Source organism: Oryctolagus cuniculus, unplaced genomic scaffold, assembly GCF_964237555.1.
Source record: "Oryctolagus cuniculus unplaced genomic scaffold, mOryCun1.1 SCAFFOLD_64, whole genome shotgun sequence".
In the NCBI taxonomy this organism is placed as follows: domain Eukaryota; kingdom Metazoa; phylum Chordata; class Mammalia; order Lagomorpha; family Leporidae; genus Oryctolagus; species Oryctolagus cuniculus.
The window spans coordinates 87992-114636 of record NW_027208232.1 but is presented as its reverse complement, the minus strand read 5'-3'; the positions used below and the strand labels follow the sequence as shown (position 1 = coordinate 114636).

The 26645-nt window shown below is 42.4% G+C and overlaps 1 protein-coding gene across 2 annotated transcripts in view; it reads left to right on the top strand.

Annotated features, from left to right (window-relative positions):
- Positions 1-323: 323 nt before the first annotated feature.
- Positions 324-26645, top strand: part of LOC103346775 (zinc finger protein 717) — a 37711-nt gene continuing 11389 nt past the window's right edge. The window contains exons 1-2 of one of the 2 annotated variants that reach the window (XM_070067691.1): positions 324-634; positions 2972-3039. Coding sequence is in view for 1 of the 2 variants with exons in the window: in XM_070067690.1 (XP_069923791.1) it covers positions 608-634 (27 nt within the window). In the remaining variant the exon portion in view is untranslated. The remainder of the gene's footprint in view (positions 635-2971; positions 3040-26645) is intronic. The other variant, XM_070067690.1, reaches the window with a different exon arrangement.

Below are 26645 nucleotides of genomic sequence, written 5' to 3'. Positions count from 1 at the left end.
AGGGGATTTTCCTGAGGGAAACAGCGTGTGTGAGGGAACCGGGATTTGGGACTCAGCAGCAGTGGCTGTCACTTCTTAAGATTTTATTCAAGAAAGGAAGAACAGCAGCTGACCCTTGAGATCTGGGGTGGGAAGGAAGGGAAGGAGGGATGTAAACAAAAGCAAACGCTCTCTGGTTCCCAGCCTGTCTCCACCCACCCCACACTGAAGCCCTAGGAGAGGGCCAGTAAGTCTATCTAGGAATGCCCTGGCCTGGACTCCATTTCCCAGAGTCACCCGGTGCTCTAACGTTTCCTGCTCTGATCGCCTGTGCGTGTGCATGTGGGAGAATGTGCGCATGCGTGCCTTTCCCTGTGGCTCGGGGCTGGGAACAGAAGTTCATTTACTGATCAGAGAGGTCCCTGAGAGGCCGCGCTGCTCCTTCTCCCACATTCACTGGGGAGACTTGCTGTGCAAGTGCAATTGCACGCGGTTCGGGAGCACACACCCCAGACCTGCCGCCCACTGCTTCTGTGCCTCTGCATCTGCCACCGTGGGCCCCAAGTTCCAGCGACTTCTCCTGTCCCACACTCTCCGCTTTGCTCCCCGTGTGTCCTGAAGGAAGGGGATGTGCTCCCGAGATTTTCCACAGCAAGTATGGAGAACAGGAGGGGCACAGATGTGTGTGTGGGAGAGGGGAGGGTGCGATGGTGGGTGGCGGCTCCCAGACCTCGATCACTTGCTTCTCAGTGATGCTGGGAGCTTCTCCAGCGGAGTCAAGTCTGGGGCCCAGGTGTTGTGTCTCCCACCGCCGCTTCCCAGTCTCCCGATGCTCGGCCAGTCCCACGGGCTGCCTCGCTCAAATTCTCCTTAAAGTACACTGGATGAGGAACGGCACCAGCAGGGCAGTTGAGAGCACGCTGAAGGAAGGAGTCCCATTCCCTAGATTTAAATAAGCCCAGTTCTCACTTTGGGTGGGTCAGAGAATGCCTTGTGGCTGGCCTCCGGCTATATCCCTTGGTAATTCCAGCTGGGCGGGGCTCAGCGGCCCTGAGCCAGAGCCTGAGGCAGTGGAGAGGTGGAGATGGAAGATCAGAGTAGGCTCTGGCTCCTGGCCCCCATGCTGGACCCCACGGACACATTTTCAGCTGGGGCGCTGTGTGTTTGGCTGACTTTCCCAGCAGCACGTGAAGCTTGTGCAGTAGCTTTGTGGATTGATCGCTCCTCCGTGTTTAATTAACAGACTCTTTTTCAATCTGGAGCTTGAGGCCATGGAAACCTAGCTGATTTATTTTCCTGCTTTTCGATTTCTGTCTTCAACCCTTCTTTCTTCTCATGTTATTAGGGATGTGAACTTTTATTACCTGCTGCTAATCCCTTTGCAAAGTGAGAAGTGAACTGAAATTAATGCAAGTCTACCGTGTGAGTTAATAATGAGCTACTTCAAGCTGGATTTTCATAGTGGAGAGCTACGAAAACATAAATACAGAAAAGTATCAGTTTTTCTTGTCTAGTTCTTTACAGTCACTCAATGCTCCACCAAGCTGATTATCTTACAGTCCATACGGTTTTAATTAAGGGGGCAGTTACTTTTTTTTTTTTTAATTTGACAGGAAGAGTTAGAGAGGAAGGTCTTCCTTCCGATAGTCACCCCCCAAATGGCCACTATGCCTGGCGCGCTGTGCTGATCTGAAGCCAGGAGCCAGGTGCTTCCTCCTGGTCTCCCACATAGGTGCAGGGGCCCAAGCACTTGGGCCACAGTAGAGAACTGGACTGGAAGAGGAGCAAATGGGACAGAATCCGGTGTGCATATGGGATGCCGGCGCTTCAGGCAGAGGATTAACCAAGTGAGCCATGGCGCCGGCCAGTTACTTTAAAAAAAAAATTATTTATTTATTTTAAAGGCAGAGTTACAGAGAGGCAAAGACACACAGAGAGAGAGAGAGAGAGAGAGCTCCCATCTGCTGGTTTACTCCCCAGATGGTCACAATGGCCAGAACTGCATGGATCTGAAGCCAGAAGCCACGAACTTCTTCCAGGTCTCTCACACAGGTATAGGGGACCTAGCACTTGGGCCATCTTCTACTGCTTTCCCAGGCCACAGCAGAGAGCTGGATCAGAAGTGGAGCAGCCAGGTCTGGAACCAGCACCCATATGGTTTTACCCACTCAGCCACAACACCAGCTTCAAGTTACTTTTCTTATTCTGGGTTCTGTGTTTAACCCCATGACATTTTCAACACGGGAGGATATTAGTGATAGATTTTCAAAATGACTGGTCTGTGGACGCCTTTGTACAAGGTGTTAATGTGAAGATGGGTAAGGAAGAAAAGAGAAAATGTGCCCCTCTCCCCCACAGAGATGCCCACACAGTACGGTAAAAGATGTGGCTTTGGGCTGGCACTGTGGCTCAGTAGGTTAATCCTCTGCCTGTGGTGCCAGCATCCCATATGGGAACCAGTTTGAGTCCCAGCTGCTCCTCTGATCCAGCTCTCTGCTATGGCCTGGGAAGGCAGTAGAAGATGGCCCAAGTGCTTGGGCCTCTGCACCCATGTGGGAGACCCAGAAGAAGCTCCTGGCTCCTGGCTTTAGAACAGTGCAGCTCTTCTGGCCATTTTGACCAACTGGGGAGTGAACCAGCAGAAGGAAGACCTTTCTGTCTGTCTATCCATCTCACTATCTGTAATTCTACCTCTCAAATAAATAAATAAAACATCTTTGAAAAAAAGAGAGATGTGGCCCTGAAAACTATTGCTATAGACTAACTTTCAGTGTAATGAAGTTTTCACTTGATTAACTGAGTGATTCATAGATTCTGTTAGAGTCCTGTTGTCACCAGATTACTAATCTGTGAAACTCATTTAGCATAGTAAGGGTTACCTAGGAAGTAAGAATAGAAAGGGAATCCTGGATAGAGGTTGCTAGGGTGACAGCATTCTTCCTCTCAAACCCAGTGTGTTTTGACCTTTTCTCCCATGTACTCCCTATCACAGTGCTTGCGAGTGGACAAGCAGTGATGTGTTTCTGCTGAGAAGAGCTGCTTCACACCCAGGAAACAACTGTAAGACACTTTCTCAGCAACTATGTTGTGTGTACGTTAATACGAACTTGAAAACAGCCAAGAACAGGATTCCTGGACTACTCAGGCTAACTCACTGTCCTTGGCACATCATTCCCTGCTCTGCAATAAGTTTCTGGCAAGTTCTTTAAAATTTTTAGGAGAGACATATTTCACATGAGAGACATAATCTGGTAATGCAGCAGTGATGTCTTTAAGAAAAGGTGCCATGTGAGGAAGCAGTCTGATGTGTCCATTCATCTTCCCATTAATAACTCTCATTGATGTCTAGCATAGGGTGACAGAAGCAATCCTCCTTCTGAATTGCATCAAGCCAGGAGGATTCCTCTACAGTTTATCTGAGCTTTCCTTGTATGAGGGAATCACCAAATACTACATTGTATAGGGTTTTTTTAATGCATTTTATTTACTTGAAAGGCAGATTTACAGAGAGACACAGAGAGGTCTTCCATCCATTGGTTCACTCCTCAAATGGCCACAATGACTTGGGCTGGGCCAGGCTAAAACCAGAAGCTAGGAGCTTCTTCTGGTTCTCACACTTGATTTCAGGGGCCCAAACACTTGGGCCATTATCCTCTGCTTTCCCAGGTGAATTAGTAGGGAGCTATATTGGAAATGAAGCAGCCAGGTTTTGAACCAGTGCCCATGTGGGGTGCTGGCACTGCCAGGGTCTGCTTAACCTACTACACCAGTCCCATGTGCATTTTTCAAAGAGGGGGAGGGGTTAAATTTTTTCTAATATGACTCTCAAAATAAAGATTATAATGTGTAGTAGATGATGATTTTGGTTATATTTTGAATTTCATTAAATTTCAATATTTTTTAAGTTAATGAGTACTAGTAGTTATCTTATTTTTTTTTAAGATTTATTTATTTTACTTGAAAGTCAGAGTTACAGAGAGGAGAGGCAGAGAGAGAGAAGTCTTCATCTGCTGGTTCACTCCCCAATTGGCTACAGTGGTCGGAGCTGTGCCGATCCAAAGCCAGGAGCCAGGAGCTTCTTCTGTGTAGTAGTTATCTTATGCTATCCTTGCTTTGGATAAACAAACTCTCCCATCCCTCATTTAAAATGCTTTTTAAAATAGGATTATTTTGAGGGCTGGCACTGTGGCATGGCAGGTGAGGCTGCCACCTACAGTGCTGGCATCCCGTATGGGTGCTTGTTTGAGATCCAGCTTCCTGGCATGGCCTGGGAAAGCAGTGGAAGATGGCCCAAGTTCTTGGGTTCTGCACAGCTTGGGAGACCTGACAGAAGCTTCTGGCTCCTGGCTTCAGATAGATCCAGCTCTGGCCATTGCAGCCATTTGGGGAGTGAATCAGTGCATGAAAGACCTCTCTCTGTGCCTCTGCCTCTCTGTAACTCTGCCTTTTAAATAAATAAATAAATATTTACATGCTACACCACTGTGCTGGCCCCAAGACCTAACAGGTTTTCTGGGTGCTTATCTTGGGGTTCACTTTGAGCACTAAGCACAGTTATTCTGTGTGACTGAATATTTCATGTTCCTTCTTATGGAAAAGTTTTTCTCATGATCTGAATGATTGGCTACATCTGCCCATAGTGGAAACTAAAACTTAATTTGGCATTTGAACACCCAGAGTGCTGAGTCCTGTAATCTTCTGAATTTAATCAAAAAATGTGTTTTGAAACATTTGGTCTGTGGGTAGGCAGGGCAGTTTTCCTGGATCCCTTGAGAATTGATGAGCTGATGGTGTGTTTCTACCCCACATTATATTCTGAAATTTACTTCCTTTTATTTTCCTAAAATTACTATATTTGTAATTTGGTCCCCCTTTCTGAAATGTTTGTGCTTCTGTCCTCCTTATAACCATGGACATAAGTAGCCCTTTTCCTTCTCTCTCTCTCTCTCTTTTTTTTTTTTTTAAACAGGCAGAGTGGACAGTGAGAAAGAGACAGAGAGAAAGGTCTTCCTTTGCCGTTGCTTCACCCTCCAGTGGCCACCGTGGCTGGCACACCATGCTGATCCAAATGCAGGAGGCAGGTGCTTCTCCTGGTCTCCCATGGGGTGCAGGGCCCAAGCACCTGGGCCATCCTCCACTGCACTCCCGGGCCATAGCAGAAGGCTGGCCTGGAAGAGGGGCAACTGGGACAGAATCCGGCACCCCAACCAGGACTAGAACCCAGTGTGCCGGTGCCGCAAGGAGGAGGATTAGCCTAGTGAGCCGTGGCGCCGTTTCTTTTCCTTCTCTTTATGATGTTACAAGAGCAGTGGGATATTGCAGCTCTCTCCCCTGGCAGCACATCTTCCTCAGTACGTCTCTTTGAATTAGACCCTGGGTTAACTTGGCTGCACAAAAGGCATATATCTAAACCCAGTGTACCTAATGAATGAAAGTCATCATAAAGTCAATATGCCTTGTAAACCTCTCATCTCTTGTTTTGGAATGTGTTGTGAATGTGTCTTTTATGTCAGTGTCTGTAAGCTGGAGTCTTCCCACTTAAGGCAGAAGGCTGCTGAGGGACAGCACAACTGTAGCTTTGCTCTGTTACTTTACTGTGGCTACTCTCTCACCCTCTCTCTTTATTTTATTATGATTTAAAAATTTTATTTTAAAGGCAGAGTTACAGAGAAAGAGGCAGAGACAGAAGGATGGGGATCTTGCATCAGTTGGTTCACTCAAGAGACTGCAATGAATAATGCTGGCCCAGCCTGGAAGTCCAACCCAGTGTCCCACATTGGTGCAAGGACCCAAGTACTTGTGCCATCTGTTTCTGCTTCCCTAGTTGCATTACAGGGAGCTGGATCAGAAGTGGAACAGCTGTGACTCGGGCTGGCATTGTGGCACAATGGGGAAAGCCACGATCTGCAATGCCAGCTTCCCAGATGAACAGCCGTTCATGTCCCAGTTCTCCACTTCTAACCTAGCTCCCTGCTGATGGTTTGAGAAAAGCAGCAGCAGATGACTCAAGTGTTGGGGCCATTGTAACCCATGTGGGAGACCCAGATGAAGTGCCTGGCTCCTGGTTTCTGTGTGCTTCAGCCCTGGCCATGGCAGCCATCTCAGATGGAAGATCTCTCTCTTTTTTAGCATTTATTTATTTATTTATTTACAAGGCAGAGATAGAGAAAGGGAGAGAATGAGAAAGAGATTTTCATCTGCTGGTCTACTTCCTAGATGGCTGCAATGGCCAAGACTGGGCCAGGCCCAAGCCAGGCACCAAGAGCTTCATCCAGGTCTCCCACTTGGGTGTCAAGGACCCAGGTATTGGACCATCTTCTACTTTTCCAGGGCCACTAGCAGAGAACTGGATCAGAAGTGGAGCAGCCAGGACATGAACTGGTGCCTATACCAGATGCCAGCACTGCAGGCAGCAGCTTTACCTGCTAGTCCACAACGGCATCCCATCTGACTCTCCCTCCTCTTCATAACTCTGACATTTTTTTAAGATGTATTTTATTTATTTGACAGAGTTACTGATAGAGATAGAGACAGATAGAGAGGTCTTCAGTCTGCTGGTTCACTCCCCAAATAGCCACAGTGGCCAGATCTGAGCTGATCTGAAACCAGGAGCCAGTAGCTTCTTCAGATTTCCCACGTGGATATAGGGGACCAAGGACTTGGGCCATACTGTGCCACTTTCCCAAGCACATTAGCAGGCAGCTGGATTGGAAGTGGAGCAGCCAAGACCTGAACCAGGGACCATATGGGATGCAGGCCAGTGTCTCAACCAGCTGTGCCACAGCACTGGCCCCCAAAACTCTGACTTTCAAATAAATAAATCTTTTTTAAAGGATGGACACTCATATTGGATCCCAGCATTTTATTTCGTGGTGGTTTAATCCACTGTGCCACAAAGCCAGCCCTACCCTTTATCCTGGTGACTTGTGTGTCAAGATCTGGGTAATATCTGCTGAACAACTGTTGGTATTATGGTAGACTCTTCTGTTTTATTTTGGTTCTCATTTGTTGAGTTTATTTTGGCTGCCACTTTTGGGTAGCAAGCTGTGATGTCATCAGTGGCTAAAGCTGCTGTGTGTTAGGCTGGCACTGATTCTACCTTTCCATTTCTTCAAGTAGAAGTGGAAAATGAAATCCTCTCAAAAGTAACAAGCTACAAAGTAACAACTGGAAATCAAGCTTCCTTTCTTCTCACCTAACAGACCCAGCTGGTCTCTGTGTTTCTCATTTTAGCCCAAACCTACATCAGATTCCTAGAGCAGAAGGAAGCTTATTTTTTAATGCAGAATTCATAGATGTGGTTGTCCATTCACCTCTGAGAATTAAAGCCATCACTCTGCTTTTTGACTGGTTTTCAATTTGTGGTGGTGCCCTCTCTCACAGGAGGACAGATTCCTCACAGAAGAATACACCTAGGAGGAGCAAACTTCAAGGAGTGGGCTTTCCAAAGTGAAATGGAATTCTGGCCTGTACATCCTTGAGATCATGATCAGCAGAGTGGGGAAATTCTTGGCTATGTCCATTCACATCCTTTCCTTTTTGTTCATTGTATTCCTCCCTTACATAGTGCTTTGTGCTCTCCTTCTGTTGCACACACACAAGGCATGTCTGTGATTGAGGCTGTTTGTGGACCACTGCAGCATCTGGAGTTGCCTTTGTCTCCATCTCTAACCAGAAACTCAGATGCAGAGTGAGGAGGGGACTGCCAGCCGGCCACACAGGGTTTGGGCCCCTTGCTCCTTTACTTTTCTTCAGTGCAAGAGCAGCCTTAAAGAGAGCCGTACTGGGTAGTATTATTTCTTTTGGATTTGAGTGCTTGGAGAGCAAAAGAAATACATATTTTTTTCCTTATAGAATGGATTGAGGAGGCACTACATAAAGTCAGCAGCAACTTTTTTGGCTCTTGTTACATGTCAAGATGAGTCAGAATATTTAGGGCCATTTGTTAAATTTTTTAAAAAATTAAAAATATTCATTTATTTGAAAGGCAGAGTTACAAAGAGAGAAAGAGAGATGTAAATCATTTCTCCACTGTTTCACACCCCTAATGGCCACAGCACCTGGGGTTGAAACTGGATTAAAGTCAGGAGCCAGACATTTCCCATGTGGGAGTAGGAGCATAGGCAGCAAACTTTGTAGCTTTCCTAGGCACATGAGAGAGCTGGATCAGAAGTAGAGCAGCTGGGACATGAACTCGTGCACAACATGGAATACCAGCATCACAGGCAACAGCTTTCCCACTATGCTCTACTGTCTGTTTTTTTTTTATTATTATTATTGTTATTATTATTTTTATTTGAAAGAGAGTTAGAGAGAAGCAGAGGCAGAGAGAGAGAGAGAGGGAGAAAGGCCTTCCATCTTCTTGTTTACTCCCAGATGGCTGCAATGGCTGGAGCTACCCTGAACTGAAGCCAAGAGCCGGGAGCCTCTTCCAGTTATCCCACATGGGTGCAGGGGCCCAAGGTCTTGGGTCATCTTCTACTGCTTCCCCAGACCTTAGAAGAGAGCTGGATCAGAAATGGAGCAGCCGAGACTCAAAGCAGCACCCACATGGGATGCCAGCAGTGCAGGCAGCAGCTTTCCCTGCTGGGACACAGTAGCAGCCCCTCTATCGTCTGTTTTATAGAAATATTTAAGGGACGTTAGAAGGCCATTCAGGCCCTTCCTACAATACATTTTGAAATAATGATTGACAGTCCACAAGACTGCTTCCAAAGGGAGAGAGCAGCAGGGACAGAGAGGCAGTGATGTTGAAAGGGTATGAGGAACAAGGGAAGATGGGAAGGCCAGAAGAAATCTTGAAAAGTATTCCAAAGGATAAAGTAATAGGACACAGGTCATTTGTGCAGATTTCTATTATAGGGTTTTCCTTTTTTTTTTTTTTAAATTAGAGATAATTTCTAACATAATTTGTGATATACTGGACTCACTTTTCAGTTTTCTTCTTACAGATAAGATGTCCTTATAAGATATAGAGGGGCTGGTACTGTGGCTTTGTAGTTTAATCCTCTGCCTGTGGCACTGGCATCCTATATAGGCACCATTCTAGTCCCAGATTCTGCTCTTCAGATCCAGCTCTCTGCTATGACATGGGAAAGTAGTAGAAGATGGCTGAAGTGCTTAGGCCCCTGTACCCAAGGAGGAACAGAGAAGAAGCTCCTGGCTCCTGGTTTTAGATCAGTGCAGCTCCATCTGTTATAGTCATTTGGGGAATGAACCAGCAGATGGAAGACTTTTATCTCTGTCTCTTCCTCTCACTGTCTATAATTCGACCTCTCAAATAAATAAAATCTTAAGAAATAAGATGTAGAGAAGTACTGGAATTAAATGCAATAGTACACTCCTAAATATGCAGTTAGCATTAAATTTTTGTTGAGAAAGGGATGCGCTTGGCTTTATGTGTGTCTTGCTTAGAGCAGAATTTTTATGATTGAATTTGAGATAATGAAAAATCAGTTTCATAATTGAAACATTGACCATTTTTACTGCTGCAGCCTCCCCCTCACTCTGTATCCCTATGCAGATAGTCCACATGAAGGTACAGCAGAAAGAGAGGCCTGCATATCTAGAGTAATGCAAATATGCCCTTTGCTTAAACCAGGGGGATTGATCGACTGGAGTTCTTTGAGATTCAGTTTGCATTTTTCTGTAGAGTAAAATATAGTGATTTGGGTAAAGTATCTTGTCTTCTAGTAGATGATTCCAATTGGCTTTCTTATCCATCTACCTGGCATCACAGGTGATTCCCAAGACAGGTGTTGGGCTCTATGGAAAAACAAGTAGCCTTTTCAGAGTTGATGTATTTCTCCTGGAAAATTGGAGAAATATTTTGTAAGAAGCAGTTCGTGGAGGAAGTGTACTTCCCTAGAAACGAGACAGAAGTGATTCCCTTTCCTTGCCCCTCCCTGAGCTAGTTCCTGAGGCTTATTGATCAGGCCAAGAATGCTAATATTTATAGGCCAATTATGAATGATGCATGTTTGTCTTACACATGAGATGTCTACAGATCTGTTTCTCAAGGCCTTTAAGATAAAATAAGAAAACTTTGCAACAAAAGAGAAGGTTGGCATTGCCTGTTGCCTTGGTCTAGGATCTGTGCATTTATTACCCACTTAGTACTCTGACTCCTGTTGTGCGCATCTCCTGATGGTTCTTTTTTGGCCATTCCTGTGTCCAGATTCCTTAATGGGTGACAATCTTTGACAAGACTTCCAGTCTGATAACTCAGCCCAAATTGGAGTTGACTAGTTTGTGTAGCCACTTCAGGATTAAGGTGGTCCAAAACTGCCAGTGCCCAATGACTGGGCTGCCTTTATGCTCACTCAAGAGATAAGACTCTGGGCACAGGTCCCAAGTGGCTTTGCTTAGTCCTCTTCCCTAGATCTCCCTGGTGAGCAGGCTGATTCTCAGGTAGGCAGGGAACTTGTTGGCTCCAGATTTCTGTTTTGCACTCATCTGGAAAATATTTGAGTTTTCTCTTGGATCTCAAGAGTCCTGAGTAGGGAGTTTTATTTTGTATTGAGATGTGTCTTTATAAAGACAGGTGTCACTGAAGACTGTGTGTCCTCAGAATCAACTGAACTCACCCAGGCCTGCATGGAGTTCTGGGATCCTGGCTTCATGCTGAACATTGCCTGCTGTTGTGAGCATTTGGGTGTGTGCCAGAAAATGGAAGAAATCTCTCTCCCTCTCCATCTCCCTCTACCTTTCAAATAAAATGAAAAACAGATAAAAATTGAAAAAAGTGTGCTTTGCCTTGTGTCCTAAGGCAAAAGTAATTACTGTTGTTATAGGTAGAACTCATTTGTACACTTCACAAATACTCACAAATCTCAGGTTAAAGGCTTGGTGGTCACTACTGGCTGGGCTGCCTACTCAGCTCCCATTCTGTAATGCACCCCCTTCCATCATCTGCAGTTCACTTTGGGTGCTCATAAAACACCAAACTGCCTCCTGACTTTGCATCCCTATGTTCTTTATACATAGCTGGGCCACAATCTCATTTTCTTTAGCAGCATGCTAATTTTTATGAGTGCTTCATAGGCAAAGAATAATGGGGACATTGGTTTTTTCTGAGCTTTTGCCCTAAGTGGTTTATTTTATGAAGCTGATTCTGGGTACTGTATAGAACTTTGTTGGATCAGAAGTTGGGGTGCAGAGGTTGACATTAGAGAAATAGAGCTAGCACTGTCACTTCCACCCTGCAACCCATGCCTGCCTTTGGATTCTGCTTTCATAGAGTGTTGGAATGAGGTAGTAATGATGCAATAAAGGAATGAACTTTCAGTTGTTAAACATTTTTATTTTTATTAATACAAAGAGAACAGATTGCATAAGATGGTAATTCCAGAAGAACATAACCATACTTCTCTATTGCCCCCTCCTTTCTTCCTTTCTCTTTTTAAGGATTTAATAAGCTGGCTTTTTTCCCTAACCTAGTCTTTACCCCTTCACCTCCAGCCTTCCTGTCCATTTGTTCCTACTTTACAATCTAGTACTTTAAGCTTTTTCCCCCCTTCTTTCATGCATGTTTTTGCCTACTCCTACTCCAATTCCAAAGAAGGAAAAATGAATAAAAATCATGAGATATTGATTCAAAGACAGGAATCCTATCCAGAAATACAGAAAAAGTTACTTCCTTTTTCTTTTTTTTTTTTTTTTTTGACAGGCAGAGTGGACAGTGAGAGAGAGACAGAGAGAAAGGTCTTCCTTTGCCGTTGGTTCACCCTCCAATGGCCGCCGCGGCCAGCGTGCTGCGGCCGGCGCACCGCGCTGATCCGATGGCAGGAGCCAGGAGCCAGGTGCTTTTCCTGGTCTCCCATGGGGTGCAGGGCCCAAGCACTTGGGCCATCCTCCACTGCACTCCCTGGCCACAGCAGAGAGCTGGCCTGGAAGAGGGGCAACCGGGACAGAATCCGGCGCCCCGACCGGGACTAGAACCCGGTGTGCCGGTGCTGCTAGGCGGAGGATTAGCCTAGTGAGCCATGGCGCCGGCCCTCCTTTTTCTTTTTATTAACAATTTATTTATTGATTTACCTTTCTGGAAGAGGCAGCTGGAAGTTCTCCAAGGTCTGTCCTTAGAATGTGAGGAGAGCCAGAGATATTGGATAGACTCTTTACAGTCTGTTTTACTGTGAGAGATGTTGTTCCACTTGCCTGTGGCAGAAAAAAATGAGATTTCAATGATTTTTTTTTATGTATTACTAATTTTTATGAGTCTCTTCTTTATCAATGGATAGAGACCTGTCAAATTTACTATGAGCAAAAAATTTCACAGACACAACTGCTTCCAGAGGAGATGAATGACTCTCCATTCCCACGTGACCTTCCCCTGAGATCTCCAGGTGGCTTCTCTTGGTCTCCTGGAAGCAAAGAGAAGATTCCAACCATAGAAGAAGTTCACTATGACTGTGGTGTTGTTCCTTGGAAGTTCCTGCCAGAAAGTAATCATTTAAGAACACCAGGGGCATTTCATTAGTTTCACAGGACTCTCTTCTTCCTGGCTTCAGTGGAGGGGAAAAATAACCACAGTTGAAGCATGATTCTAGGCAAAGCACAATTATTTATCTGCATAAGAAAAATCCCTATGTTTTTCTGCACATTGTTAGTCTTACATGGGTTAGAAAAAAATGCCATTTAATTTCTTAGAACTCTCTAATGTTAAAAAGTGCAAGAATTAAAAATTGTATTATTTTATGCTCTTATAACGCTGCAGAAGCATTAACATTGTGCATTTCTGGGTGATTTGGAAACTCTAAATTCGAAATCAATTACGTTGACTGGCTTTGCAGAGTAGGAAGAAAATAATTGGTTTATTAATTATTTATAAAGAGAGACTATGAAAGAAGCTATTCATTGGTACCAATTGTCTAAGCTTTAGTGTTTATGAAACTATGATTTATTTATTTATTTGCTTATTTGTTTATTTATATTTGACAGAGTTATAGACAGTGAGATAGAGACAGAGAAAGGTCTTCCTTCCGTTGGTTCACTCCCCTAATGGCCACTATGGCTAGTGCTCTGCCGATCCAAAGCCCGGAGTCAAGTACTTCCTCCAGTTATCCTGTGTGGGTGCAGAGAACCAAGCACTTGCGCCACCCTCCACTGCCCTCCTGGGCCCAGGAAGAGGAGCAAATGGGACTAGTACCCAGCACCCCAACTGGGACTAGAACCTGGGTGCTGGTGCCACAAGTGAAGGATTAGCCAAGTGAGCCATGGCATCAGCCTATGATTTATTTTATTTTATGAGCTATGTCCACTTGAAGTTGTGAAAGAAAACATACAATGGTGGTTGTAATTCACTTTAACAGACTTTTTGAAGGATTTTGTTTATTTCTTTGAGAGGCAGAGTTACAGACAGTGAGAGGTAGAGACAGAGAGAAAGGTCTTCCATCCACTGGTTCACTCCCCAAATGGCCACAACAGCCAGAGCTGCTTGATCCAATGCCAGGAGCCAGATGCTTCTTCCTAGTTGCCCATGGGTGCAGGGGCCCAAGCACTTGGGCCACATTTTACTGCTTTCCCAGGCCATAGCAGAGAGCTGTAGTGAAAGAGGAGTAGCTGGGACTAGAACCAGTGCCTATATGGGATGCCAGTGCCACAGGTGGAAGATTAACCTACTGTGCCATGGCACCGGCCCCACAATTCTCTTGAAAACAGAAACATTTATTCCTGAGTCTTTTGATGAGCTAGGCCAATGAAGTCCTGACAGGGCACATATGTCTCTAGAATTAGAGGAGTGCTCATCATTCTCATACTGTGTTCTGTTGCTGTTCAGCCTGTGACAGTGACATGTAAATAAAAAACCAGATATTCAGCATGTGGTTACCCCACAAGGAGTCTTACCTTGTCTGCATCTGAATAATTTTGATAGCCAGGTGTGTTTTGTTGTTGTTTTTTTTTTTTTTTTTTTTTTTTTTGGACAGGCAGAGTGGGCAGTGAGTGAGAGACAGAGACAGAGAGAAAGGTCTTCCTTTTGCCATTGGTTCACCATCCAATGGCCGCCGCAGCTGGCATGCAGTGGCTAGCACACCATGGTGATCCGATGGCAGGAGCCAGGTGCTTCTCCTGGTCTCCCATGGGGTGCAGGGCCCAAGCACTTGGGCCATCCTCCAGTACACTCCCAAGCCACAGCAGAGAGCTGGCCTGGAAGAGGGGCAACTGGGACAGAATCCGATGCCCCAACCGGGACTAGAACCCAGTGTGCCAGCGCCGCAAGGTGGAGGATTATCCTAGTGAGCCATGGTGCCAGCCACCAGGTGTTTTTAAGTTGCTAAATATTCTCCTAATTTGTATTTATTTAAAGACTACTAACTCAGTGTGACAATTTTTGTTATAATGATTTGATTGCCAATAAGGAATTTACAAATTCATACCTTGACTAGAAGTTTTACTTTGTAACAATCACAGACTAGCAGAAGTCACAAACCATTAACCCTCATTTTTCTAAAATAAGAGGTTGTAATTAATATGAATATTTAAAGAATATTTTTTTTAAGATTTTATTTATTTATTTGAGAGGTAGAATTACAGACAGAGGGAGAGTGAGAGACAGAGAGAAAAGTCTTCCTTCCATTGGTTCACTCCCCAGATGGCTGCAATGGCCAGAGATACATGGATCTAAAGCCAGGAGCCAGCTGCTTCTTCCTGGTCTCCCATGCAGGGGCCCAAGCACTTGGGCCATCTTCCACTGCTTTCCCAGGCCATAGCAGAGAACTGACTGGAAGAGGGGCAGCCAGGACTAGAACCGGTACTCATACTGGATGCTGGCACCACAGGCAGAGGATTAACCTCTGCACCACATCACCAGCCCCAAGTACATGAAGAATTTAGAACAGAAAATCTACCAACCTCATGGAGTTTATCTCCCTTTCAAAACTTTTAATAGCCTTTGGGATGGAGAATGCTAATTTAAGGTACTGTAATTAAGTTCACACAAACAAAAGATGTTTTAGGATGTTTTCCTTCATTATTTAAGTTAGATACTGTTAGGAAATTCTAGATTATTTTGGGGATAAATTGTCATTTCTTTTCACAAGTGTATTTGAGTAGAAACACAAGCTTTTATAATCAATTGTTTATGTTTAAAACATATGCTTATGTATGTTTTATATTAAAATAACAGCATTTTATGAAGTTTAGATACATCTTGTTCAATACAAGCCTATACTTTAAGTTTTATTTAAAAATAATCTTTGTATTCATTTTTTTAACACAGCAAACTCAGGTGACACAGTAAGTCCATAATTTCCCACAAAATTCATAAACTTAACAACTGAGTATCTTAAGTCTTATAAATCTTCTGAATCATTCATAGTTATGCACTCGATGGAACGTACTCCTCAGCAGCTGAGAAGAATCTTAACAAAAGCACCAACTCTTCAGGCATCTCTACAGACCTCTATTTTTCATTCTCTAAGACATGCAGTCAGACTGCTGATGCAGCAAATACCAATTCACCTTAAGCTGAATGGATAAGAAAAAGCATTTGGGAAACCAACATTCTTAATATTAAGTCTGAAAGCATTTCTACCTCTTTACTGAATGACTTTCCCTTCTGTCAATGTTAAACTCAGGTTAATCTAGCACTTTAGGACATTTGTATTTGTTTTATAAGCCTTAAGGAAAACAAAAAGATAATCTCTAATCTAGACAATCCTGGACTCTTTCATTAGATTTAGAATTTTACAGCAAAGTAATATGATCTGTCCAAATAGCATGCCTTTTAAAACTTCTCTTCATGTTTGTAAATTAATAAAGCTTATTTCCAATATATATTTTCTGTGTTTTCATTTGCTGAAGCAGGGTTCAAAGGGTGTTTTTAGGATCTTGCCAACATCAGCCCTATGTACCCATAAATTATTGGAGCCATTAAATGGACGATATAAAAACTGGTTGAGGCTACTAATGAATGCTTCAAAAGGAATCTGAATCTTTTCCAGGTGTCCTTTTAGGCCATTAAGGTGATTGATAACATCCCAAAACCCTGTAGTTTGGAACATACACCCTAGCGGTTTGGACCCTACATTTTAGCAAATATTTTAAAAAGCATCAACCCCAAAGCCATCTAACCACCTTTACTAGGTCTATTCCACCACTGGATTTACTAATCAATTTTAAGAGATGTTCTTTAAATTCCCGCAGAATGAGATGATTTGCTGAATGGTGCTATAATATGTAGAATGTCTCTGAAACTCTATATAAACCCCACAAAGTATATGGGATGGGTCCTCATCAGATGACCACTGTGATGATTGGAGGAGTGGACCCTAGATCAAGCTAGAACAATAAACCTCTTTGCTTTTGCATCATTGAAGTCTCTCATTGGGATAATTGAGTCCCATCCAAGTTCGGTCTAACAGAAAAGAGTTGGCCTTTGCCAAGCGCTAGTTCACTCCCCAAATGGCCACAATGGCCAGAGCTGTGCTGATCTGAAGCCAGGAGCCAGGAAATTCTTCCAGGTCTCCCACATGTGTGCAGGGGCCTAAGGACTTGGGCCATCTTTCTACTTCTTTCCCAGGCCAGAGCAGAGAGCTGAGTCAGAAGTGAGCAGCTGGGACTTGAACTGGAGCACATATGGTGTGTCAGCACTGTAGGCCAGGGCTTTAACCTGCTGCACCACAGTGCCAGCCCCCCAACTATTTATTAAGAGCTCCTAACTGACCTGTTAATTTTGATAAAAATTTATGACACTCAGGAGTTTTATTATGAATCTTCATTCTAGTTTGCATGGCATATAAATGACCCCCTTGGTGAAATACATAATCATCAAACAATGGCTGACAACAAACACCCTTAGATCAATTCTTGAGCAAGTATTCAGTAATAAGCCACCACAAGGCCCTACTTGTCATGCTCCTGAACCATCAGGTGATGCTGTATGTTCTTTTATTTTTTAAATTTTTTTATTTTATTTTTTTATTTTGACAGAGTTATAGACAGAGAGAGAGAGAGAAAGGTCTTCCTTCTGAATGTTGTTGGTATTTTGATTGAGATCATGTTGAATCTGTAAATTGCTTTTGAGGGGCTGGCACTGTGGAATAGTAGTTTGAGCCTCTGTCTGTGGCATTGGCATCTCATATGGATGCCAGTTTGGGTCCCAGCTGGTCCTCTGATCCAGCTCTCTGCTCATGGCCTGGGAAGGCAGAAGAAGATGGCCCAAGTGTTTGGGCTCCTGTATCCATATAGGAGATGAGGAGGAAGCTCCTAGCTCCTGGGTTCAGATCAGCCCAGCACCAGCCATTACAGCTATTTGGAGAATTAACCAACAGTTAGAAGGCATCGCTTTTTGTCTCTCCGTCTCTCTGTCTATAACTTTTTCTCAAATAAATAAATGATTGTAAAAGTAAAATTAAAACTAATTTCTATTGGTAGAATGGGAATTTTGATGATATTTGTTCTTCCAATTTATGAACATCAAAGATTTTTCCTTTTTTTGTGTTTTCTTTTTTTTCTTTAATGTTTTGTAATTTTTCTTATAAAGATCTTTCACACCCTTGACTAAATTTATTCCAAGGTAATAAAAAATTTTATGGTTATTGAGAATGGCACTGTTCTGATAAGTTATTTTTCAGCCATGGCATTTTTGTGTATATAATGGTTATTGATTTTTGTGTGTTGATTTCATATTTTACAACTTTGCCAAACTTTCTTGTGAGTTTCAATAATCTCTTGGTGGAGTCTTTTGGTTTCCCAATATTTAGGATCATGTCATCTGCAAACAAATTATTGGACTTTCTCCTTTCTAATTTGTTTTCCTTTGATTTCTTTTTCTTGCATTATTGCCATGGCTAAAACTGTCAGTAGTGTATTGAACAGCAGTAATGAGGGAGAGCAACTTTGGTTTCAGATCTTAGTGGAAATGCTTCCATGATTTCCATTCAATATGATGTTGGTTGAAGATTTGTCATATATTGCCTTGATTGTGATAAGGAATGTTCCTTCTATTCCCAACTTGCTTAAGGTTTTTATAATGAAAGGCTGTTTTTTATCAAATACTTTCTCTTCATCTATTGATCATCATGTGGTTTTTATTCTTTAGTTTGCCAGTGTCACATATCACATTTATTGATTTGCATATGTTGAACTATCCCTGCATACCATAGGTACATTCCACTTGGTCCAGGTAAATTATCTTTATGATCTGTTGTTGGATTTTATTAGCTAGTATTTTGTTGAGAATTTTGGGATCTGTGGTGGTTATCAGAGATATTGTTCTTTAATTCTCTTTATTGTATCATTTTTGGGTTTAGAAAATAAGGTGACACTGGCCAAACAGAAGGAGTTTGGGAATACTCTTCTCTTTCAATTGCTTTGAATAGCTTAAGAAGAATTGGAATTAGTCTTTTTTTTTTTTTTTTTTTTTTTTTGGACAGGTAGCCTGGACAGTGAGAGAGAGACAGACAGAAAGGTCTTCCTTTGCCATTGGTTCACCCTCCAATGGCCGCCACGGCTGGCATGCTGAAGCCAGCGCATCGTGCTGATCCAAAGCCAGGAGCCAGTTGCCTCTTCTGGTTTCCCATGGGGTGCAGGGCCCAAGCACATGGGCCATCCTCCACTACACTCCTGGGCCATAGAAGAGAGCTGGCCTGGAAGAGGGGCACCTGGGAAAGTATCCGGCGCCCCAACTGGGACTAGAACCTGGTGTGCCAGTGCCACAAGCTGGAGGATTAGCCTATTGAGCCACGGTGCTGCCCAATTAGTTCTATTTTTAAAAGTCTGGTAGAATTTAGCAGTGAAGCTTTCTGGTCTTGGGCTTTTCTTTGTAGGGTTTTTGTTACTGATTCAATATCTGTTTTGGTTTTTGGTTTGTTTAGGTTTTCTATATGTCTTCATGGCTCAATTTTTTTACCTAGCATGTGTCTTGATTTCTTCCAGGTTTTCTAATTTGTTGGTCATTGCATGTGATGCCCACATTCTATATTGCAGTGCTAATCTAAGTTTTCAGTGTTTCACTTCCAAACTAGTTTCCTGCTTAATATCTCTGAGAAGCATAGGGTAGTGGCTCAAATTCTTCAGTTCCTTTCACCTAAGTGCAAGATCTACTACTTATTAGGGGACCTGAGAGCCTGGTCCAGCCATAGCTGTTGCAGACATTTAGAGAGTGAACCAACATATGCAAGACCTCTCTTCCTCTCTCTCTTCACCCACTTTCTGTGTGTTTCTCTGCCCTTTCTAAAATCATTTTAAAAGTTATTTACTTCTTTATTTGAAAGTCACAGTTACAGAGAGAGAGAGAGAGACATAGAGAGATCTTCTATCATCTGTTTCACACTCCTGATTTCTCCAATGGCCGGTGAAGGGCCAGGTTGAAACCAGGAGCATCTTTTGAGTCACCCATGGGGGTGGCAGGAGCCCAAGTACTTGGGCCATCTTCCACTCTATCAGGCCATTAGCATGAAGCTAAATCAGAAGTGGAACAAGTGTGACTTGAACTGGTGCCTATATAGGATGCCAGTATAACAGATGGCAGCTTTGCATACTGCAGCACACCATCCTCCTCTCTGCCTTTCAAATAAACAAATCTTTAAAAAAGAAATGAAAATGTCCTTAAGATAGTAAAAGTCATCATGATTGAGCACTGAGGAATCTATTGAAATTATTACATTTTAAAAGATTTATTTATATATTTGAAAGGCAGTGTTAGAGTGAGAAAGGGAGAGACTGATTTTCCTTCTGGTTTGTTCTCCTCCAAAATGGCTGCAATGACTGGGGCTAGACCAGGCTGATCTTGTAAGATAGGAGCTTCTTCCAGACATCACATGGATTCAGGGGCCCAAGCATCTGGGCAGGCCTTTGCTGCTTTCCCAGACACATTAGCAGGGAGCTGGATAAATTTGGAGCATCAATATCTATGACATCTTCCCTGCAGTACAAGGATATAGAGCCCATCTGGCACAATTAACATCCTATATATGGGTGGGCCAAGTATAACAGCTTCCAACTCTCAAGGTTTGGACTAGATGGGTTCTGAGGAATTGTGTTATAACAGATATTAATCCATAACTCTTGGTTTAAGCTTTTGTTAGCAGATAATGCTGTGACTACTTTGGGTCTCTGGATTGTCACCAGTGAAGGCATCCAGATTAATAGTAATGAAATCAACAGTCAGTAGAATGGTGTCCAGCTGAACTTAAATGGTTTTTCTTTATTATTGTTAGAATAGTGACCTCCTGCTGTACCCTGGCATCTGGACATAGACAGCAGACATTGGAAGCCATCCCCTTTGCCAAATGGAGTATGCCAAGTTTGGGTCCATCATCTATTAAGGAGGCATTAGTAGCCATTCTCATGTTTTACTGTTCTATATCCATGGCCAAAGTCCTACTAGATAACAAGGTTTGGAGAATCACAGGCTCAAGGTGTGTAGGTGACTATTTTTCCAGTATAGCACAATTAATAGAAATCTAATTTAATTTTACTGGCACATAGCAAGGTTCCAAGAGAGGTTATTCCTTGCATCACAGCCCTTGAGAAGCAGTGGATATCACAAATGATCCAGAGAATTTAGAAGGCATATGATCTCCTTGAGTGAAGAAGTCACTGAGAGCACTAAGGATAGTGCCTACAGTATTCAATTTGACTTTTCATTGGAAGGGGGGCCATATAAGCTGGACTGATTTGTAGCATCCATGACAATTAATTTTTTAAATGAGGCATGCATTGCACCAAAACCCAGGAAGGACTAAAAGGTATTAGCATTGTATGTTCTTCACAAGTGTGTCAAATAGTCTCATGAAGGGAGGAAGTCATCAATGTGATATATTCTTGTGCTCCTGATAAAAGCTGGGTACAGTTAAATTCTTTGCAAAAATTATGTTTGATGGCCAAGTCAATGAGATGCTCATGTATACCCTAGAAAAAGTGTCTTTCCAAAGTGAAGGCAAACTAGACTGAGGAGCTGTTGGAAAAGCTTTGAGCAAAAACACATTTGCCACTTTTGTAATAGTTAAGACAGGTCATTTATCTACTAAGAAGCATCAGATATGTTAATATTAGATATAAAGTATGGTGGACATAATCGATGGCCTATAGCATTAAGATTTTAGTAATCTACCATGAGATGCCATTTACTTTTTTCCAGATTCAACAGGTAAAATTGGGCTGCCAAGTGGGAAACAGCTGGAATAATCACCTTTTTGTTTATTAAGTTTAATGTAATACATTTTAATGCATGAAGACATTGAGTTTCCTTTTATTATGTCATCTTAATTATTTTAGTTTGGGACCTGTGGAGTGTTATTTTCCCTAGTTAAGTTGTAGCTTAACATTTATATTTTAATAATTACTTGCTGTGTTAGGCCATCTCTCCCACCTGTGGGATTTTTTGAGTACATCTGACTATTGGAAATTTAGGTAATACTATAGTTAAAATGAGATGTACCAAATAAATAATTTTTTTCTTCTGATACATATTTTGGAACTTTTCTAAAATGATATTGAGCACCCTGTTTAAATTTAGGGGGATTCCCTGGGTAAGACTGTTATTTGAGCCACATTACTGATTACTTCTATGAAACTCTGTGAATAAGTGCATCTAGAACCTGGAAAAGTTGATGTCTTATGCTGAAGAGACATGAGAATCAATGTCTTTTTATCCTTTTTTAATTATATAATTTACAAGTAAGTTTTAGATGACTAAAAGGATGAAATTATGTACTTTTCAGAAATTTATACCTATATACAACTATAGTTGATATATTATACATTTTCTTTCTTTAGGTTTTTAAGACTTCTTAGGGCTGGCACTGTGGTGTGGGCAGAGGCCCACACACTTGGGCCATCTTTTGCTGCTATTTTCCCAGGTTCAATAGCAGGGAGCTGGATCAGGAGTGGAGAGACTGGGACACAAACTGGCACAAATATGGGATACCACTCCCATCTAGTAAAACTTGATCAGATAACACTGGTTGCTTCTATTAGTGATAAGTAGCTCAAGCTTGACCTCAAATTTAGTCCTTGTAGGATCCTGAATTAGTTTCAGTCTGTGATCCTCACTCTCTTTATATCTTAGGGACTATATTTTTCATTATTGATTTAGTAAAATCAAGTGTTAGAGCTCCTATTTCTAAGTGCTTGAAATTAGAAATGCTGGTCAGAAGGTGTATTTAGGGTTTGGTGCCATGGCTCACTTGGTTAATCCTCCACCTGTGGCACTGGTGTCCCATATGGGCACCAGGTTCTAGTCCTGGTTACTCCTCTTCCAGTCCAGCTCTGTGCTGTGGCCAGGGAAGGCAGTGGAGGATGGCCCAAGTGCGTGGGCCCCTGTACCCCCATGAGAGACCAGGAAGATGCACCAGGCTCCTGGCTTTGGATCAATGCAGTGCTGGTGACAGCGGCCATTTGGGGAGTGAACCAGCACAAGGAAGACCTTTCTGTCTCTCTTTTACTGTCTGTAACTCTACCTGTCAAATAAAAACAATGAATTGTAAAAGATCAATCAACAACAATTGAGTGTTGCGTGCTGCCTTCCCACTTTCTTCTCAGGAATCCCCACAGAATTTTCCAGCATAATTCTAAAATCAGCAACTCCTGCTGTCAGAAGTGTGTGGCTACCACTATGGGGAGCAATAATTTTTAGAAAGGACAAGGGAATTCACTATTTCATGATACTATTCTTGTTTGATGCCTACAACTTCATTTTCTGTTTACATTGTATGATGCTGGGAGCTAAGTAATAATTTTATTCTGGGTCTGAGGTGAAGTTATGTAAGATTGAAGGTGAAGTTATGTAAGATTGAAGTTCAAGACTGAGGTCCTTCAATTTGCAGAATGAAGTCACTGAAAGGCAATTACCAGATAAGTGCTGATACAGGCATTTGCATGGCACAATTCATGCACTATACATAGAAAAAATGACCAGTAGCTGTGGGCCAACAGTCAATGGCCCATGAGACCATCACTCAAATCCTCAAGAGTTTGTCTATAATTTCATGGCAATTCTCATTTAGACTAGAAGAGGAGTAAAAGCAGGAGCTCCATGACACCCTAATATTTGTCTCTTGCCTAATTTGTGTCAGAAACCACTACTTAACTGCAGTTTTTTTTTAAATATAGCTTTGTTAAAAATATACAGATAACTGGATATGATGGATAGATGAATTCAGGATGTTTTGGGTAAAGAATTTCTAGATAGTGCAGTTTTAAATATTCACAAAGACTTTACAAGGCATTCACCCTGTTTTCCAGCCATATTAATGCACCAAATTATTACTATTTTACTGTAAAATATGATCCATTGATGGTCCACAAATTATTTTAATAGGTAAGATCAAGCATCATTTTAAAATCTAGTCTGTTATATACTTAGTACCTGGGCTATGCTTCTGCCCACTGTATTCTTTTTCTCTTTAACTTTTATTTAATAAATATAAATTTCCGAAGTACAGCTTTTGGATTACAATGGCTTCCCCCCCCCCCATAACTTCCCTCCCACCTGCAACCCTCCCATCTCCGGCTCCTTCTCCCATTCCATTCACATCTAGATTCATTTTCAATTATCTATATATACAGAAGATCAATTTAGCATATATTAAGTAAAGATTTCAACAGTTTGCACCCACACAGAAACACAAAGTGTAAAGTACTGTTTGAGTACTAGTTATAGCATTAATTCACATTGAACAACATATTAAGTACAGAAATCCTACATGGTGAGTAAGTGCACAGTGACTCCTGTTGTTGATTTAACTATTAACAGTCTTGTTTATGGCATCAGTAATCACCCTAGGCTCTTGTCATATGTTGCCAAGGCTGTGGAAGCCTTTTGAGTTCACCGACTCCAATCTTACTTAGACAAGGTCATAGTCAAAGTGGAAGTTCTCTCCTGCCTTCAGAGAAAGGTAGCTCCTTCTTTGAAGGCCTGTTCTATCCATTGAGATATCACTCACAGGGATCTTTTATTTAGGCTTTTATTTCTTATTTTTTTAATTTTTTTTTTCCAGTGTGTCTTGGCTTTCCATGCCTAAAATACTCTCATGGGCTCTTCAGCCAGATCCAAATGCCTTAAGGGCTGATTCTGAGGCTAGAGTGCTGTTTAGGACATCTGCCATTCTATGAGTCTGCTGTGTATCCCGCTTCCTATGTTGGATAGTTCTCTCCTTTTTAATTCTATCAGTTAATATTAGCAGATACTAGTCTTGCTTATGTGATCCCTTTGACTCTTAATCCTATCATTATGATCAATTGTGAACTGAAATTGATCACTTTGACTAGTGACATGGCATTGGTACATGCCACCTTGATGGGATTGAATTGGAATCCCCTGGCACGTTTTTAACTCTACCATTTGGGGCAAGTCTGATTGAGCATGTCCCAGATTGTACATCTCCTCCCTCTCTTATTCGCACTCTTATATTTAACAAGGACCACTTTTCAGTTAAACACCTAAGAATAATTGTGTGTTAATTAAAGAGTTCAACCAAAGTATTAAGTAGAACAAAAAAGTACTAAAAGGGATAAAGTATTAAGTTGTTCATCAATAGTTAGGAAAAGGGGTGATCAAGTCACTGTTTCTCAAAGTGTCCGTTTCACTTCAACAGGCTTCCATGTAGGTGCTTGGTTAGTTGTCACAGATCAGGGAGAATATATGATATTTGTCTCTTTGGGACTGGCTTAATTCACTCAGCATGATGTTTTCCAGATTCCTCCATTTTGTTGCAAATGACCAGATTTCATTGTTTTTGACTGCTGTGTAGTATTCTATAGAGTACATGTCCCATAATTTCTTTATCCAGTCTACTGTTGATGGGCATTTGGGTTGGTTCCAGGTCTTAACTATTGTGATTGAGCTGCAATAAACATTATGGTGCAGACATCTTTATTATTTGCCAATTTAATTTCCTTTGGGTAAATTCCAAGGAGTGGGATGGCTGGGTTGTATGGTAGGGTTATATTCAGGATTCTGAGGAATCTCCAGGCTGACTTCCATAGTGGCTTGACCAGTTTGCATTCCCACCAATAGTGGGTTAGTGTCCCTTTTTTCCCACATCCTCTCCAGCATCTGTTGTTGGTAGATTTCTGTATGTGAGCCATTCTAACCAGGGTGAGGTGAAACCTCTAAGGTCTAATTGATAGGCAAAGATTGTGTTTATAGGAGCTTTTTTCTAAGTTTTTTAAAAAAATTATTTGAAAGTATTGTATATAGAGGAGAGACCCAGAGAGATCTCCCTTCTGCTTGTTAACATCACAGATGGCTGCATTGAGCAGGGCCAGGAAAGAATGAGGTCAGGAACCAAGATCTTCACCTGGATCTCCCACATTGGTAGCATTTGCCCAAGTATTTGGATCATCTTCCATTGCTTTTCTCAGGCCATCAGCAGGAAGCTAGATCAAAAGCAAAAGAGCCAGAACATGAACCAGTGCTCATATGGGGTGCTTGTATTGCAGACGGCAGGTTTACTTGCTATGTGACAATGCTGGCCCTGTTTTATGGGAACTTCCAAATGAAATTTTGAAGTTGTATGCATTGTAGTTTGCATGTAATTCAACTTTCTGCCATACTTACTGATATATATCAGCATTTGATGTAGGACAAATCAGAAAACACAATGGCTTAACAAATAGCCAGTTGATTTGCAGTTCTGACTCTGTGTTTTGGGCTGTACTCAGCTGGGCAGTTCCTATGATCAGTCCAGGAGCAGAAATGAGAGTTTAGCCATTTGGGGAACTGATTGAGGGTTCACTTAAGTGTCTGGGGTTTGTGTTGAATCTTGGCTATGTATTATCTCTTTTTTTCTTTTTTTGACAGGCAGAGTTAGTGAGAGAGAGAGAGACAGAGAGAAATGCCTTCCTTCCATTGGTTCACCCCCCAAATGGCTGCTATGGCCAGTATGCTGTGCTGATCCAAAGCTAGGAGACAAGCACTTCCTCCTGGTCTCCCATGTGGGTGCAGAGCCCAAGAACTTGGGCCATCCTCCACTGCCTTCCCAGACCAAAGCCGAGAGCTGGACTGGAAAAGGAGCAACTGGGTCAGAACCAGCACCCCAACTGAGACTGTCACCTGGAATACCAGTGCCACGGGCGGAGGATTAACCTAGTGAGCCACGGCACCAGCCTACATACTATCTCTTCAACAGGCAGGCCCCAGGGTTTTTCAGAAGATAACTGTCAGAAAAAGAAAAGCTGGGAAGGCAAATACTTTACAAATTGTCTATTTCTGGGGCTGGTTCTGTGACATAGCAAGTAAAGACACCGCCTGCAGTGCCAGCATTTCATATGGGTGTCAGTTCATGACTTGGCTGCTCCACTTCTGATCCAGCTCTTTGCTACAGCCTGGAAAAACAGTAGAAGATGGCCCAAGTCCTTTGGCCCCTGCTCCCTTGTGGGAGACCTGAAAGAAGCTCCTGGTTCATATCTTTGGATCTACACAGCTCCAGCCATTGCAGCCATCTGGGGAGTGAACCTGCAGTTCGAAGACCTCTCTTTATTCCTCCTTCTCCCTCTCTCTCTTTCTCTGCCTCTCCTTCTCTCTTTGTGTAACTCTTTCATATAAATAAATATTTTAACAAATTGTCTATTTCTATCACATTTACTGGTATCTCATGGGGTAAATCAATTGAAATGGTGAAATTCATGGTCTTTTTCAAAAAGATTTATTTATTCATTTGAAAGAGTTACACACAGAGAGAGGGAGAGGCAGAGAGAGAGATAGAAAGCTTTTCCATCTG